At 29.2% G+C, this 19,672-nt stretch overlaps 1 protein-coding gene across 1 annotated transcript; it reads left to right on the top strand.

Annotated features, from left to right (window-relative positions):
- The first annotated feature begins 1,101 nt into the window (after nucleotides 1-1,101).
- On the top strand, nucleotides 1,102-14,886 carry LOC132940960 (bumetanide-sensitive sodium-(potassium)-chloride cotransporter-like). Its single transcript, XM_061008778.1, has 17 exons — nucleotides 1,102-1,164; nucleotides 4,141-4,402; nucleotides 6,736-6,980; nucleotides 7,039-7,153; nucleotides 7,230-7,372; nucleotides 7,428-7,628; nucleotides 7,704-7,935; nucleotides 9,562-9,683; nucleotides 10,307-10,442; nucleotides 10,526-10,737; nucleotides 10,813-11,051; nucleotides 11,141-11,233; nucleotides 11,726-11,829; nucleotides 11,932-12,046; nucleotides 13,744-13,868; nucleotides 13,935-14,040; nucleotides 14,108-14,886. Exons 1-17 carry the CDS (start codon nucleotides 1,114-1,116, stop codon nucleotides 14,235-14,237), a joined length of 2,631 nt encoding a protein of 876 aa, XP_060864761.1. The 5' UTR covers nucleotides 1,102-1,113; the 3' UTR covers nucleotides 14,238-14,886.
- Nucleotides 14,887-19,672: the final 4,786 nt, after the last annotated feature.

Below are 19,672 nucleotides of genomic sequence, written 5' to 3'. Positions count from 1 at the left end.
AAAGGGTGTATGACGTATGTATATGGTTATTCTTCTACTTTATTTTATTTAGTATCTAATGTGTGCATAAAAAATGTAATATGAAATATGATAATTCACTCAACTGAGTATGTAGTTGTATTTGTTCGATGTTTGACGTCACTGCGACAAACATATATATTACGTGTTTTAATTTATATATTTGATGCTTTGTATATTAAGAGATATTTTGATATTTTCTATCTATGATATTGCAGATATGATTCGAACACCAATTACATGCATTTTTTAGCTATGATTTGGGACGTGATTATTATCGTATGCTCTTAAAAATCCATAAATTCGTAGCAGTCGTACATACAGTCAACCGACAACTACCAACCAAATGTAATTTAAGTTAGTGAGCACTTATATCATTATCTATATTCTAAAATCTAATAATAGATGATTATACTAAATAATCTATAATAACGGAGACGAAATTATATAATAATACTATAACTATACTAGATATATTGCGATAATATTCAATAAACTTTATATTCTATGGTTAAGTATATAAGGAGTGAAGTGCATAATATTAGGTTTGGAGGAGGTAAATAATTGTATGATCAAAATACAAGATGCTCGAATGGTTAGTCAATATACATGTGTTAACGCATTCGCTTGAATGGTAAACATATTGTCGAAGTGCATACTGTCGTAAACAATGTGTTTTGAACTTTTTACTGAGAGACTGGCTTGCGTGTATTGTGTGTGTATATAATATGTATACCATCAGCTACCATCAGCTCACATCATGTATGGTTCATGTATAATTAATTATCTTTATTTTTTACTTAAGTATACTATGGAAATATTATATTTTATATTACACAATAATTATTATAAATTTTATGCCCAGTTCGTAATTAATTGTAATTATTATAGCCTCCAGAGACATGTGCCTAGTCAAATATAATTTCATTGTTTTTATCTACTGTGAAGATCTCGTGAAATTGTACAGTATAATATTATTATTCCCAATTTGTTTGTATAAGTTACTTAACTAATTAAAATAATGACTCAATTCTTATACATTATATAAAGCTACACTTTCTGATGCAGCAGTTATAATTTTGGAAGCTTAAAAACATGTCAGAACATGAAAAAATTAAAAACAAAAGTGGTCCGTGGATTGATCAGGTAAGGTACCTACTTATATTAAAACAACTATTCAATATTTTTAATTTTATTGGTTTCTGTAACTGTGCACTATAAATTAATTTTCTTATAAGAAGTACTAGATATTCCACCATTTTTAATTAAACTTAAAACTATTATATTATGTTTGATAACAACTAACAACTGGATAAACCTTAAATGATTGTAATAGTCAAGGAGCTACTGACGGTTTACCTCACCCATTTTAGCTTCGTTGAAATTTTTATAGGTAATATAATCGGGCTTGCTGAACACGATAGAAAAATCAGCTAATTCGTAGATCTGGGGAAAGGGGGTGTCTCAAAAGTCAACTGACTTTAGCACTTCGGCCACCAACACCAAATAAATTCAAATAATTACATTATGTTATAAAAAAATCAGCTGATGAAAATTCATATTCTAACATATAAAAAACAATTATAAATTTTTTAAACTAACCAATTTATAAACAATTTTACAATTTTATAATTTTCTATACAATTTTAAACAATGTTTAAATTTGTTTACATGTTAGAATCTGAATTTTTATTAGCTGATTTTTTTATGACATCATTTAATTATTTTAAATCATTTGGTGGGTGGCTGAGGCGCTAAAGTAAGTTGATTTTTGAGACACCCCTTCCCCCCTCCCGAGCGGGTAACCGAATTAGCTGATTCAGGAGGCCTGATTCTATGAGCTATATACAAATTTCAAGGAAGCTAAAATGGGTGACGTGAAACCATCAGTAGCTCCCTGTCTAGATATAAGAATATCTTAAAAAACTTCTTCTTTAGAAAGATTTAACATGATATATCATATCGATTTATTTTTATTTTTAAGTTCTACCTATTTATACAAATCACGATGTAGATCTATCACTTGGTTAGCTTCTTCCCTCACGTTTTTCGTGTAAATAAATTATAATACAATATTTTGGTACTTTTGATATACCAAAGATTGCTATCAGATTGTATATTAATTTTTAAAATAAAAAGTGGGTGTCCCTCCGCTTTACAGTAGGTTAAAAATGGGTCACTGTAATGTGTGGTGTTAAATTTGAGTTCAATGATAAAATATCATTGTATACGATTATCGATTCTGAATGTGTCAGCCTAGAATATTATTTTATATTATAATTATATTATTATTATTTTTTTTTTTTTATTAACCCGCGGCAACTTCGCCATTGGTTGGATTTTTTACCGTGGAGGAGGGTACTGTAGGTAAACACGTGTGTTTGATAGTTTGGCAGATTTTAAAGTGAGCACCCGTGGGTATCTGCTAGCCATAGGCGCAACTATGGTTAAAATTCTGGGGGTCTAACAAAACTATTTATTAAAAATAACCTATAGGAGGCTTATATCTAAATCAATTAGGGATATTTTTGGGGGGGGGGCTAAATGTTAGTAAGGGGGCTAAGCCCCCTAGCCCCCTAACGCCCCCCTAGTTGCGCCAATGCTGCTAGCCCGGGTGGGGGATGGCGGCACTTGTTCTCCGGACACCGTGACTTGCCCGAAGAAAAATGCCGCCCGCGGTCGTGGTTTCAAACCGGCACCGGTGCGCGTCGCAACATATGCCTTAGTCCACTCGGCCACTCCGTCCCCTATATTTATATTGTTATTAGTTATTATTAATACAGTAGCCATTAAGTTGAATTAATATTATTTGCATATTATATCATATTTCAATATTTGTTTATAATAATATACTTATACTTGGCTGCTTGACTACTTGGGAAGTTTCAAGTACCCACGAATAATATTTTTAAATTACAACAAAATAACAAAAATCTATTCTTGGTTATTTAATATGTAATTTCGTCCAAATTTATTAAAATAACTAAAAAAAACTGAGGATATATATTTTTAAGATTTTTTGGTTACAGATTCAATTAGGTACTTACGTGGTACCTTGTTTTAAATTTTTTATCCTTAGCTATAAAAGTTGAACATTTTATATACATTTTTAACAACTACATAATTTGTAATTTTTCAATTTCATAAATTATGTCAACATTTGAACTTTAAATGCTTATAAAAAAATGTGCTTATGTATTTTTAATATTTTTCAACTGCTGTTGAAACAATATATTAGAAGCCTTGTACCTATTAAATTTTCAAACTTTTGACCTAACGAATAATATTGTATTGACATGTATAGAAAAAAAAAACAAAAAAATTAAAATTTTAAAATGTCCGTAAACAGTTCAAAACAAGTCAAAATATTCCAGTGAACTTTTTCTTTTTTGGTACAGCTAAAAAAACTTGTTGTAAACCTTCTATTAAAATGTCTTATGTTAGCTATGAAAAACATCTTTTATGGAAAATAGATTGAACATTTTCGAAATATTGATGAATTTTATCAACATTTAAACTATAAATGCATATACATAATTATCATGCATATGTATCTTAAATATTTTTGATCTTCTGTTAGTGAAACTTATAAGTTATAAAGAATCTTGCATTAAATTTTCCAACTATTTTACTACCTACCTAAATAAATAAGTTATAATCGAGGATAATTTAGAAAAAAATTACAAAATTCAAAAAATGTCTAAAGGCTTTAACTATAGCTTAAAAAAAGAGTCAAAATATTTCGAAAATGTTCAATCTATTTTCGTAAATAGTAATATAAATATTTGATGAAATTTGCAATAGTCTATGGTTATTAGTTTTTGAGTAACTACAGAAAAATTTGGTTTTGCGTAAAAATTACCACTTTACTGCTTTCTTAGCTACTAGGAATTTTCAATTTTAGCCTCTCAAAAGTACCAACTAGATTTACTTTTTTATCAGAACAGATGCTGATCTTGAAAATCGGAACATTTTTATACTCCAAATATTGATATTAGAAAAAAAAAATACAATACATTCTTTCTCTCCCCTCAGAATCTAATAGTAAACAAGTTTTATAAAATTGTACCTATTAAACAATATTTTATTAATTTTCAATATTATGTCTTAATATATTTAAAGATTCAATCGTTCAATGAATTATATCATGAAGAAGTAAACAAAATAGAAGTGAACCCAGGAATAAAACTGGGATGGGTCAAAGGCGTGTTGATTCCATGTCTACTCAGCATCAAAGGCGTGTTGATTTTCTGGCGGCTGCCATGGATTGTAGGACAAGCTGGAATTTTTCATTTAATCATTTTTATTTTTATTGCATTGTTTATTATTTTAATCACCACTTTTTCAATGTCTGCGATCAGCACAAATGGAAAAGTAACCGGAGGTATTATTTTATTCAATAACAGCAATTAAAAATATCATAAATCTAATTGAAACTACATTGGTATGTGATAATACCTCTATATGATAATACCTAATGTTGTATACAACCCGATTTATTCAAAAACAATATCAACATAATTGATGAATTAAAATGTATTTTATTCATAGTTGAATATATTTTCTATACTTATTTACCTAAAAAAAATTGAGTCAGAATTTAAGTATCGAATAATATTATGCTTTTTTGGATGACAACACAACAGTAGGTACCTAATAATAAAGTTCGAAAGTTATTACGAAAAAATTTAAAAACGTTTTAGTAAAAAATATATTTTTAAAAAATTTCAAAATTATTACAAAAACATGCATGTGCCTATAGGTCGTAGCTGTTTATCATACTCTCCTACACAAAAGCCAAGGATGGTCACTAACTATAGTTAGTCAGTAGCTTCTAACTTAACTATAGTTTCTTTTCTCTGTTTATAAATTAACTGAGTTGCTTAATTATTCATATTTTCCATGTAATTATCGACCAATTTAACGAATTGTTTTTAATTTTTAAGAAGTTAAAATCAATTTTTTTTTATGTACATATTGAAAACAATTTGTAAAAACACTAAATTAAATATTTTTGTAAATATAAATAATAACTATAAAGTAGCAAGACAAAAATAAGGTGGGTAAGTGGATGTCGCTCAATGGCCGCGGCCCCCTCCCAAGCCGTATTTCTAAATATTCCCGTTTTTTCTTAATTTTTATTTTGTTTTTCCGGGCGCTTTTGAAACTATTGAGAATTTTAAATATTGACCTCCCAAAAGTACCAACTAGATTCACTTTCCCATCGAACAAGATACTGAAGTTTAAAATCGAAGCATTATTTCGACTACTAATCGTGTACAGTCTAGTGTACACTAGTAACAATGTAAAATACATCTTAACCATATTTCAAATAAGTAATAAATAAATAATAATAATCACTTTTCACTATAATACTGATAATTAGTAATAACTATATGTCTATATTATAGTATATTATAGTAAATAGTAATAAATATAATAATATACATACCTACAATCGTCGGTAGATATACTTCCGTCCTGGTAGTTCTCAGAAATATCAATGCAAACAATATACAGTTCATAAATCGTAATAACTTTTTACAAATAACTTTAGTTTTAACAAAATAACCAAGTTAAGTACAATTATTTATAAAAAGAAATAACTTAGTTACTAACTAAGTTATTTTCTACATTCTATTTTTTAACTAGTTAAGTTAAAAGTTATCAAAAAAAGTAACTTTTAACTTAACTTTTAACTTTATAACTAGATACTGCCCAGCTTTAAATTTATTCTATATTATATACGCGAAACTTGCTGAAAAATTGAAGTATCGCAAAAACCAACATACGAACACAGATAATGTCATTACCATTAAGTTTTATATTAGGTCCATTCACCCTAATTTTTTAATAACTAACTGAGCGAAACATGATCTGCTGAGTATAAATTAGCTTTGTTACGCAATTGTACGACGGAGACAACACATGCGGGTGTGGCGTCCTCTGAAGTTATTATATTTAACTTTGTGAAAAACTTACATTTAGAAAGGAAATTTAACTATTTTTTTTTGTTAATATTCTTACTTAAGCTAGATAGGAATAATCACTAACTTGCCCAGGCCTGATTATATACCTATGACAGATTAAGCTTTAAAGTTAAACAAAAATAAGCGCCAATATTTTTTTTTTTAAATATGTTATTTGTTTTGACATAAAAGAAAAATAACTTTTAACTTATTCAAAATTCAAAATATATAAAATTAATTAATTTTTAGAAACAATATTTGATGGTAATTTTAATGAACTATAGTCTATAGCTACCTACCTAAAGATGTTTACTGTCTGGATGTTTTTATTGTAGACAATGAAACTCATCTGCAGAAACCCATTTTAAAAGTATAGGTTAGCATAATTGTGACTTTTTTGTTGGTATTCGTTCATAACAGATCTCCCTGTGTTTGCTTAGGCTTACCATGTTTTACACTCAAGAACCTGTTATAATAATCGAAAAATATCTTAATAATTACTAACAACCATGCATTCAGCATTATATAATTAACACAATGTTGTAAAACCAATGTTCATCAATCACCTTCATTGTTTTAGTACCAAACAGCTTGAAAATATAATTCATTTGACGGCAATTTATAAATATTCAAAATATATAGTCAAAATATTTCCTTCACTTCCGTCTCCTTCCTCTTTTTCTAATAAAAATATACTTTTGAGTCCGATAGATTTATTAAATAATTAATTATTATTTTATTTATGCAGGGGGTCTTTATTTCATTATTTCCCGATCAATTGGTCCGGAAATTGGAGCGTCAATTGGTATCCTATTAGCATATGCTAGCACAATTTCTGCGGCAATGAACACAATTGGATTTTGTTTATCTTTAAGATCATTACTAAGATCACACCATATAGATATAATCAACTCAAATTACAGAGAATTTGGAGTAGTATTTATAATAATTATAAATATACTTTGTTGTATTGGCATGGATAGAGAAGCTGAAGTCTGTATACAAATACATTTCACAAATTATTAAAATGTTTAAAAGCTTTTTATTTCAGGTGCAATACGCTCTTCTGCTAGCCATAATTTTCGGTATTTTTAACATAATTATTGGCTCAATTAATGGCCCACAGACTAATTTAGCAAAGGCATCAGGATTCACTGGATTCAACAGTAATATATTTCATTACCTACTATATTTATTAATTATTGTTCACAATTATTAACATGAGTTCACATTACATTCCAGTGGAAACCTTCAAACAAAACTGGTATTCAGACTATAGGAATATAGACAACGTTCATCATTCTTGTTTTACAATTTTCGGAGTTTTCTTTTCATCTGTAACTGGTATTATACACGCTGGAGTAAAACAATCTGGAAATCTTAAAGTACACAAAATAATATTAATTCGACAAGTGATCATAAACTCAATATTTTGTTTAGAATTCTAGTGCTTCAATACCAAAAGGAACATTATTATCAATTTTCATTACTTTAACTATGTATATTGTATTAATAGTAGTACTTGGATCGGTTCAATTGAGAGAAGCGAGCGGCATTGAAACCGAATTTCAAAATGGATCTTTTTTAAATTGTTCATCTGAATTTAAAAATTGCACCAAAGGATTGTACAAAGACGTATATGTAAGTGTATTATAAATATAATTAATGTGCATCTGTTCTACATGTAAATTAATATTAATATTTTAATGTTTTTAGGTGATGCAGACTATTTCGTGGTTGCCGATTACTATATATTTCGGTTGTTTTGGAACTACTATTAGTAGTGCTTTAACTTCATTAATATCCGTTCCAAAGTTGTTACAAAGACTGGGACAAGATGATGTTCATCCGATTTTTAAATTTTTATCAAAAGGCTATGGGAAAAGGAAAAAACCCTATCGTGCACAAGTTTTTGTCATGATTGTGTCATCAATGTTAGTTATTAGAGGTATTAAAGGATAGTTTACGTTATATGTACGTTATTAGTCCATAGGCGTAACTAGACCTTAAAAAAAGGTGGGGACTGAAGCCCAAGCTTTTTTATAATAAGTAAACTAAGTAGGGGACTCCACCTGCTCCCCCATTACATTACATTAATTATTCATAAATGTAATATAAATGTAAATCAATTAATACCTATTTTATTTTATTATTATAGCATGTGTATAATACAAATGATAAAAAAGTGGAATGAGAAACATTAAATTAATAAAATATGTTATTTTACAAATTCAAGTTTTAATGTTTTTATCATATTAGTAAAAGTTAAAGAATTTATATGGGTAGCATAATAATAATACACTAGTCATTATAGTTTAAGCCTCTGCTTACTCAGTATTGTACATTTTTTTTTTAATGTTTCAATAGCTGTAATAGACAACTAGGATAATTAGTAGAATTCGAAGCATTACTCAAAATGTTCTTCCACTAGAAAACTATTTTTATAAATTTGGAAAAACAGATTTTTGAACAATATAAATTTTGGACGTTTTAAATAATTACCCTGTTGATTTTCAAATAATAACATAATTAAATGATTTATAATTGATTGTCTAACCAACATTACTGATTTTAATTCAGTTACATTTATTTTATATTAATTTAAGCCTGAAAACATAAGAAAACAAAATTTGACTATTTTATTATAATAATATTAACGACGTTGACCAGAATACGAACCATCAGACATAAGCACACATCCGTTGTACCTACTTATGAAGATCGAAGGAAAATGATAAATTATACTATAATAAATTAATAAAGTAATATAATATCTGATTGGTTTTTAGCAAGGGCCCCTAAAAGCGGTTTGGCAGGCCCGGTCGTACGGTCAATCGTATAACCATTTATACATTAATGTTACAAAAATAAAATCCTGTTGTGTGAGTATATGAATTATGACATGAGGGGCTAAAATAAAACTTAGGACGCTTAGCCCCCCCCCCCTCCTAGTAACGCCTATGGTTATTACATTTCATTTAAGAACATTTTTAATTTTTAGTCATCATTAATGATTATTGATTAAACTTCAAGAGAAACTAGTATTTTATCAAACTTAAAATTTTTCTACATTTATATCAAAGTATTAATATAGTATTAATGTGATAAGTAATAAGTAGTGTTATTAATAAATTAATAGGTACTTACAAAATAAAATGTCTTTAAAATATTTTATCGGTACTAGAGAAAAACATTTTTCTAATACGAATATATGACTCGTATACCTACCTTAAGACACCACAATCCTACGTAATACCCATACTACTTGTGGTATATACAATAAACGCCAATAAGGCTTTGTTATATATTATTATACCTAGGTACTATTAAATATTAAATACATTATTTTGAAAAAAATTACTTTAATAATTACATGATTATAGCTAGGTAGATACTTAGTTGATTAAATAATTTAAACATTTTAAACTATTTATGTCTCAATGTGAATTACAACAAATTATGTAGTGAATTTAATGTAATTATCTGTATTTGGCAAACATAATTAATTGATATTGTTTACTTCTAAAAGTTCAAATAATACATTTGTGCAATTTTTTAATATGATTTTTATCAGGTGACTTCGATGAAATTGCCTCATTGGTGTCAGTCGTTTATTTATCTGCATACACCATGTTAAATTTGTGTACATTTCATGTTGCACATTTTAAGCCTTTGGGTTGGAGGCCAACATACAAGGTACCTACTCATCAGTAAATAATATATACAATATACTATATACATACATATCATTTTTATAAGATGTTTACAAGAAGTTATTATATAGCTCAACAATTACAGATTATAATTCTACAGAATAAACAGGATAGAAAGATAAATTATTTACAAGTTATAGTACCTATACTCCTTTTCAAAAGAGAATATACCGCTTTCGAGCATGTCGAATGATTCGATTGGTGTGTCGAGAACCACGTGATCACGCAAGACAATGGAAAATTGATAGGGAATGCGCGCCGCCGGACATAAATTAATCACCGAACGGTATATTCTCTTTTGAAAAGGAGTATAATAATAGTAGTTATTATTGGCTATGGAATAATTTGAGTATTAAATACAGCGGTGAATGGTGAGAATAATTATAATATTAGATGTTAGGTCGGATAGGAATTTGGTAATGCTGATTCAATGTTTAGATTTTTAAGCAAACTATTAGGCCTAACACCTTAAGTACCAGAATCGTTATTTTCCCGATGTGAGAGGAGAGCCTCAGGAAATATTCCGTAAATGGTTATAAATAGTTAAGGTTAACTACCTACATTTATATTTTATAATAATAAAATATTAATTCATTATGTTTTTAGTTTTATAACAAATGGTTAAGTCTTGCCGTAGCTATTATCTGCATTTCGATAATGATATCATTTAATCAAAAAATGTCAGCAATTGTTGGTTGTGCTATATGTGTTTTGTACATACTTGCTGGTAGAAAAAATGAAGGTTTGTTAGATTGCTTATATATTGAACCTAACTAATTAACTAATCGATATTTATATTAATCAAAATATTATATTTAAATAAAGTGAAAAATTGGGGATCTTCTAAGCAAGCACATCAAATAAAAACCCTTATAAAAAACGTGTACAAGGCCAATACAATTCAATACCATATCAAGAACTATTTACCAAATATAATTGTGTTTTCTGGAAACCCTGAGTCAAGAAAAAAGTTAGTTTCTTTAGCTCATTTGATTACTAGGAATAATGGTGTACAAATATGTGTCAATATTAAAAAGGTTCGCTAAAGAAATAATGATAAAATCTGTAACAGTTGCATATATTAAAATTATGAATGTATTACATGTTTAAAGACATCGCTTACACTAAGCCAAAAGAAAATATACCTTGCCAGAGGAATTCAATGGTTAAGAAATTCTGGAATCAAATCCCTATATGTTGTCATTGATAACATAAAATTGGATTTAGCAACTCATATGATATATAGCTGTGGACATGGACAATTGAGACCAAATATAGCAATGATAGGATACAAGTCCGATTGGTTAAATTGCCCTCATCAAGATCTTCAGACTTATTTAAATATTTTCAAGTAGATATAATTAAAAATATTTTACATTAAATTCACTAAAACTTTAAATATATTTTATAAACTACTTATAATGCATATTTCCTTATTAGTGTTGCAAATATGAATAACATGTCGACAATCATGGTTCGTGTGTCATCAACCGAGGGTTATGATAAACGGAATTTATTAATTCAAGATTTTAAGTAGGTACTTATACAAAACGCAATCAAATCAAAATATTAGAAATCAACAAAGAATTCATTTACTTATGTTATTATTTATTTTAAAATTGTATTAGTTTTTTAGGTTTTATGTAAGTTTAGAACACCTAAAATCCCTGTTATTTCTATCCATCCGTTCGTTGGTTACCAGTAGGAGGTAACATTGATTTTAAAATACACAGGTCACAGATAAGCCATAGCATAGAAGTTTTCAGTGTAAGCATAGAAATATGCTCTTAGCCACTAGGTTCACTGTATCCATTTACATTGTGTTTAATAAAGATATTTAATTTATTTAAGTTTCTATAGTCTATACATAATGTTTTTTTTTTATACAGTTAATTGTTAAAAATATGTTGAAAGCCGTGACTCGTGACCGTGATCTTAACAAAACCACACAGTGGCGGCCTTTACAAACTTATTAATTATAGCATGATTAGCATAATAGCATGTAATATAGGAAAATAATTGCAGGATGGCTGATTGCTTTATAAAAATAAAAAACAAGGAATTTTCCTTCGAGAAGAAAAAACGAAATCATGGGACAGTAGATGTGTGGTGGTTGTACAACGACGGAGGTTGGTATATTAAATAAGTACTTCTAATCTAAGTAAATTACCTATCTTATATATTTATATAACTTATTTAAAATAGTAAATATGTTTTCAAATTTTATTTAGGTTTATCGTTAATCATTGCATATATATTGAAACAAAGTAATACGTGGAAGAATTGTAAATTTCGAATTTTTGGAGTAACAAACAGAGTTGATTGTTTGTCTGAAGAAAAATTCAAGTAAAAACTATAATTTCATCAAAAATGTATTACAATAGAGATAAACTGTTTTTATAGTACCATGTATACTTATTGTATTGTAGTTTTTGATAGTTTTTGTGTAGTTAACACAAAACAATTTATTGCTCCCTTGTCTTCTTAAATATGCCTCAGTAATTTGGAGTCAATCCATTCATATTAACGATCCTGATAATATCAAATTTAAATTTTTAAAAATAATTGCCTGTAAAACAAGTAACAACCAACCCATTTCTAAAGACTCTATTGTGCTTGTTCAAAATTTAGTAAACTTAGATTCTCTCCTACTAAGGCGTCAGTTATTTGATATAATGTTCATATACGACTTATTAAATTATAATATTATATGTCCTACGAGCTTTTAGCCCAAGTCAATTTCCGTATTCCCCCCTACTATTCGAGATCAAGATCTCAAGATTTTTTTTTTAGATTTAAGTAAATTATATTTTTTTTAAAAACATTGTAGTTTTAATAATTAGTCTTTGTCAACCAGCGTTTTCTTTAATATTTTTATGCATATATTTCTTTGTATTTGTATTTTTTATTTTTATTTTTTTCTCTTTGTGGATATTAATTATCACCTATCAACTATCAATTTATACACTTATAGGTATACTTTTTAGTACTATTTAGTGTTGTACATTTATTCTCTAAATTTGTTTTATTTTATACATAATTTATCATTTACACCACATTCAGTACTGTAAAAAGGCTAGCCCCGTTGAATCTTACATAAATTAATGAATAAATTACATTTTTTAATTTTATAAATGTACAATTTGTAAATTTAATATTGGCAATAAACATCATAGGTATGCACAGGGATAATGGATAAGGGATCAAAACTCAATAAAAAGAGACTTATATAGATTTAATTATTTTCCCTGAATGACTAATTAGTTAAGATTTTAATTCCTACCCACATTCTATTGAGTTTTCTAGGAACATTATCTGGAATTGTGTTGGAACCAAGAGGTACCAATACCGGATAAGGAGGATGATTTTCATTTTTCCGACATTTATTTTACATTTATGTATCATATACAATGACTAAAAAATTGTTTTGAAATACCTAATTTATTAGGCTGGAGTACTTATTTTTTACACTTCAAAAGTTTATAGAAAACTGTCGGGTTTTTTTTACAAATGCGTTTACTAGTAGGTATCGCAGTGATATAATTAGATGTAATAGTTAATATACATTTATAGACCTAAACAACTTAAGGTACCTATACATTTCTTTTTAATTTTCCAGTTATATATATTTTTCTTTCCAAGTAACAACAATGCAAGCTGTTTTGGAAAATTATACGCTACAGTTAAACCTACCTAAAAAGTCCATAAAATAATAATATTAAATTGAACACGAACTTTTGTGATATGATATAGTCCAAGGGTGGCAAACCTTTTTGTAACCGTGTCAAATAAAAATGTTGGTTGGATTTTATTAGCTTTGCGTGTCAACTAATTTGATGACCCTTTTTTTAAACTTAAAAAATTCCTTCATCCATAGCTTGAACGATAAAAATACAATTTGGGTGTGTCACTAAAATAACGTGCGCGTGTCATAGGTTCGCCATCTCTGAATTATAGTCCATCAGATAGACTATTTTCCATAAGTAGTTAAATATAAAGCCAGAAACAAAATATAAAAATATAAATACACATTTTCTTTACAGATTAAAACAATTGTTAGCACTGTATCGAATTGATTTCGACTACTTGGATATCATTTTAGCAAACACCGCTGGTCTTACAACAATGACATATTTCAATTCTTTATTGGAACGTGTGGTTCCCAAAGGTAACATTGTGTGTTAATCATCTGTACAAAAATTACTTTTTACAAGAACTTGAGTTTTTTTTCCAGAGAATCAATTTGATGATTGCAGTTCACAAACAGAACATATCTCTGAAACGTTGTTTTTAAGAGATTTAATCGAATTGCATTCATTTAATTCTGATCTTATCATCTTGTGAGTATAGTAAAGTTTATTAATTGTATGTGAAAGATTGATTTTTTAAAAAAAAAAACATTTTTAGAACAACTCCAAAAAATAACGAGGAAATCAATATATTATTCATGTGTTGGATAGAAACGATTTCTAGAGGGTTACCGCCGTGTATTATAATCAATGGGAGTACAGAGCCAGTTCTTACTGTCAATGTTTAAGCCATAAATACATAAAATACGCATACATTGTACTTTATTTATGTATACATTCACGCACTCTAGAATTTCCTTTCAAATTAATGTAGGTAGGAAGTTGTTTTTTTTTTCTTAGATTAGATTGAACTGGAGCATGAAGTTCCAAACTCTGGTTTCAAACGCAAAATGCCCAAAAAAAGTTCGTAAATCTGTATTTTAATACATAAATAGACATTATGTCTTTATCTCGAAAGAATACTGTTAAATTTGCATCTCTCTGGAACGACTAAATCGAAAATAGTAAAAATGAAACATTGCAAAGAAGTTGAATATGCTCCAGACCTCAAATATTTAACCTAACCCTGTCTTTAGGACTTTATTAGACCAACGCTTCGGGCTTTCGAATAAAACTGCAGGAAATTAGTATTTTATGTAAAGAAACTGTATTCACAAATATATCCGCAGAACCAGTTATCTCACTTATCAACTCATAAAAATAAATCGTTTTATTTTAATTACCATTACGGAATTCTATATTTTAAAATTAGTGATATAACGTAATATAATTTGTACAATCTTACAACAATTAGCATAATATTATATACACTTGTTTAACAACAATACTACCTATTACCTATACCTATACAACTTTGTAACTTATTGATAATATCAAAACATACGTCAAATTCTACATATTATATTAGTTTTTACTATTTATTAATTTATTATTGCAAGTATAATTTTAATAATGATAAGAATTACCTACCTTCCCATATATATATAAAATTTTTCATATCTTATATTTTGTTCTTTTTCTTATTTTTGATTAAACTTTGATACCACTTTTACTTTTTAAAGAACTCACGTTTTATTCTAATGCACTGTTAAATATGTTTATGTTATATTCTCATCTTATTCGTTCTTTCTATTGATTAAATTAGGTATATTTATAAGCTCTCATATTATTATCTTTTTTCACGCACTTCTAATATCTTTACACAAAAATATGTAAACCAATGTTTTTACTAATTTTGTAAAAATAAAATATTTTGTATGAACCGTCCGGGAGCGTAGAATAATAATACGCACGCCCAGACACCAACTTCATTCTTTTACTCCACTAACACCTAAGTCTTAAAAATATGGAGGACTGTAATTTGGGTGTGTGGTGGTGTAATAGCTCGAATAGTAGTGGTCGGAATCGCCTAGCAATTACTGTCGTCTAAGGTAGCGCGTGTTGTGCAATTATGTGTATTTGTGTAAGAATGTTTGTGGGTGTGTGTAATGTATATAATAATTAAACTAATAATAAAAAATGGTAACACAGTTTCTGGTAGGTAAGTTACTGTATAATACACGATTTTGATAGCAATAATTATTGGTACAAAATATAGAACCAAATCACAGTAACACAATGTATATATGATAATAATAATATAATATTGCACATCCCTTATGGCCGAACAAAACTGAGTGCTTTAGTGACTTTACCATCCTTTGGCGATGATGGCGTTTAAAAATTAATAATAGTCTGTCGTTTGTGAGTGTCTGTTTTTGAGAATTGTAGTAAAATAATAATTAAACGATATCACATAACATTATAATACACTCCTCCTCATCCCTATCCTAGCTGTTGCTTCTGCTGAAAAAATAAGACCACTTTTTAGTTATTTGGAAGTTGCACAGCTTGTGTACATTGTTTGCTTGTTTTCAAATATTTTTCATATTCATATTCTCCTTCTTCGATGAACCCGTTTGTATAACATACCTTTTGCGTTTTGGTATTTTTCTCAGATGTCTTTTGAGTATTTCGGTTGACGTATGCTGTTTTGTAAGATAATTGAGTTCTGTGTTTATTTCGTGTGTGCTGCTCATCCAAGACCGTTGATGTGTTCTCTAGTTAAAAATTTCAGATAGGTACGACATACGTAATGAAAGTGTTTTTCTTTCATAAATATTTAATATAATTATTTTGTTTTTATTTTTGTTTTTTGTTCTCAATAGTCTTGCCATATACTTTGTTTCTATTATTTTAAGTGATATAGATTATAATTGGCTCATCGGCTATGTTATATAGCTACCAATACTGTATATTTAGGATGCTACGAAACACTTCTATGGCTAATCTTAACCCACTATTGTTTACGATATCTTTCGAATTTAGAATGGAATTGGCTGCTGTTCTGTATCGTGATGCGTCATATAATTGAGTTACAAATATTTTTAAATCTTCTAATGCATAGTTGCTTATTTATGGTTTTAACGGTTCAATGACGAATTCAATCGAAAGTGAGCTACCTATTATTATAGCAGTTGGTAGGTATTATGAAATCATAGACTGCAAAAAATAGATTTCGTACACAAATCTGGCCAATCTGGTTAATTACTTCGTATGAAATATGACATTCAATAATTAAACGTTTTCCATTATGCTTCATAGTTCGTATTAACAGTGCAACGGTGGTATCGTATTGAACTTATTCGAAAACGTTATAAATTAAATTAGTAAAATGTTACTTTTGGAAAAATATATCGATACGGTTAAAAATTTCGTGTTCCTAAAAACTAAAAATCATTACTAAAATACCATAACGTTGAAATAAATATAGATTATTAATTTCTCTGGTGCATATATGCAGCGCCACCTTGCCGGATAATAGTTATAACCTCAAGAGCCCACTCCCAACAGGCAACAGCAGATGGAAGCACCTGTTTGGCGTTTTAAAAATAATACATTAAATAATATGACGTGTAATATTATTATCTATGAATTACTATAATAATTATTATTATAATTACCAAAAAACAACGTTTAGAATTCGTCGGTTACTATTGCAGTATCGCCACCACTCACCACATCGATGATTTTAGTAATTTTTGATAACCGAAAATGAATCATATCTGATCCAACTTTTCGTGTACAAAATATATTTTACAATACATATTAATATAATAATTATACCTATTTACTAATTATTATTTATTATTTGTATATACCTATGCACCGGGTTGCATGAACAATTATTAAACATTTAACGAATCAATAGTGACTAGTGAGCAAATGGTCCCTTAAACATGATTTAGTGGCCCACCATTGGTCCATTAAATTTTATTAAACAATGAAATTCATCAATTTATCTATGGAATCCGGCACTTATGTATTTGCTGTAGACGTTTGCACGGGTACCGGCGTGTACGGCATACCATCTTATCGTCGTCCATATCAACTTTATCCGTTACGACGCGGACGGACGACATAAGTATAGGCTGTAGAGAGCAAAAATGAGATTGTTCTAAAAATAAACATCCTGTTGACCTTGCGCCGCTAACCATCGTGAGAAAACAGTAAACAACATTACTCACCGTCCCGTAAACCATATCATTATTATTATTATTTTTATTATGTGCTGTGGCCTGTGGCTCTTCAGACGTCTCGCGACGTGACCCCCCCGTCGTGGTCCATCCCCCTAACAACCCTCCTCCCACCCCCCCTCCCACCATTGGCTAACTCCTTGTCACTGTCATTGTCGCTCTCCTACGACCAGCCGCGGCTGCATCGTCATTCTCGGCCGTCTCTCTCTCGTTCTTCGTTTGTCGCTCGAGCAATGTGTACACATTTTTTCATGGTGTAGAAATGCGTACAATAATAACGTAATAATAATAATACACTATACGGACTGTGCAGACCATAGAGTAATAGTGCAGACGTATTGTGTACGTTTCGCGCGCGATCTATATATATACACGTCCGCTACGCCAAGTTTAGATCGCACGTACAATATTATGTTAATGTTCCGCGGCTAGTTCAATAGGCAGTCGCTTTTCCTTCCTAATACCTGCTGCAGACGCCTCTGTCTAATTTCGGACGGTACGTCTTGAACAACGCCGTTTAGTGTGTATATATACATATTATAATAGCAAATGTGTAGGTATTATAGAACGCTGTCGGACAATAATTATGTGAAGGTGTGGCAGTAAACGGTTAAAGTAGACAGTAGACGGCGTTGCAAGTTTACGACAGTAGTATATAATAGTAGAAGTCTGTAGTAGTAGTAGGCACCGGAGTAGAAAAATAATATATAGTATACTGCTTGATACCATCTATATTAATATTAACACCACCACGTCGGCGCCGTCCTATAAATACGCGAAAGCTCGTTTTATTAGTGCACATTAAAATTAAAATATTATTCTTGTATCTGTTTTATCCGCTATACGACGTTTTTATGCGACGTTGCGACCACAAAATCCCGATAGCTCGTGAATTTCATCCGAAGAACACTGCGTTTAGACATTGAGACATAATAATAAACTTATAGGACTACTGTAATATTCAGCAGCGTGTGTTCGTAGACAAAGTCAAAAAATAAACTTTACTACTGTAGTCCGTATAGGTAAACAACTACAACCCCTCGAGCAGATGTTGTATCATTTTCCAGACCAGAAAGCCAAACAGCTTATACCACCCCCGCAACCCTGCTGAAACACCCCCAATTTTAATTTTAATCACCCCAAGCTCCTTGTCTTTATTATTTCAAATACCTATACCTAGTTTTAACAAATTAATGTAATTATATTTTTTAAGATTTTATTACTTGTCAGTTTACATTATTTCCTGATCTCACATTCCAATTGTGTATTATATATTTATATTAGTATTGTATTTAACTGCATTACCTATTCCCAGGAGATCAGAAACATATGAACGTAGTTTTTTCATCGATGCGATGATTAAAAATTAACCAAGAAGCAATATTGGACATATGGTACCTACAGCAACGTTTCACGAACTTGAGTATCATAAAGTATGTACATCGAAATGCGTTTGGCGAATGAAATTGCAACTGAATAAAAATATTCAAAACAGATTGGCTGATATAGACGCAGAAAGTTTTGTTTAACAATTTTATATAAATTTCAATTTACTATTAAAAATAAAATAGGTTTCAATTTTTTTTTTTTAATAATATCATGTGCAATGTGCATATTATCATATAATAGTTAAAATTAAATATTGGCAATATGTAATATCGGGTGGTGTGACTCTGTGAGTGTTACATGATTGGTAATTGTTAGCACCCCCACTCTCCAGGCCCCAAGATTTGAACTCTGAAATTATAACTTATAATATATTTTTATTAAATACCTATTCTTTTAATATTATTCCAAACGAAAAAAAATATTTATAAAACGAAAAATTCGTTTAACTGTAGAACAGACCTCTATTGTCAGTTAAAATATACGGAAATGTCAGTCGTGTCGAATCACTAGACATTATTTTATTGTTTTTAATAATACACGGTGCGGATAATATAAATGTCTTTCTGCATAATTTGTACGCCTGTCCAGCACTATGCATGTACAATGTACATTATACCCTTAACGGGCTAAAAGACAGTTGTATTATTGTTAATCTAAATGGCTTATAAAGGATCTTCTCGAAGCAATATATTATGCAG

The sequence above is a fragment of the Metopolophium dirhodum genome, chromosome 3 (assembly GCF_019925205.1).
Source record: "Metopolophium dirhodum isolate CAU chromosome 3, ASM1992520v1, whole genome shotgun sequence".
In the NCBI taxonomy this organism is placed as follows: Eukaryota; Metazoa; Arthropoda; class Insecta; order Hemiptera; family Aphididae; genus Metopolophium; species Metopolophium dirhodum.
The sequence above is the reverse complement of the archived record's forward strand: the minus strand, read 5'-3'. Positions and strand labels throughout refer to the sequence as shown.

Coding starts and splice junctions, on each gene's coding strand:
- LOC132940960 (XM_061008778.1), top strand. CDS start 1,114: ATGTCAGAACATGAAAAAATTAAAAACAAAAGTGGTCCGTGGATTGAT. Junction 1,165..4,140: donor GTGGTCCGTGGATTGATCAG/GTAAGGTACCTA, acceptor ATATATTTAAAG/ATTCAATCGTTCAATGAATT. Junction 11,234..11,725: donor TTATTAATTCAAGATTTTAA/GTAGGTACTTAT, acceptor AAATAATTGCAG/GATGGCTGATTGCTTTATAA.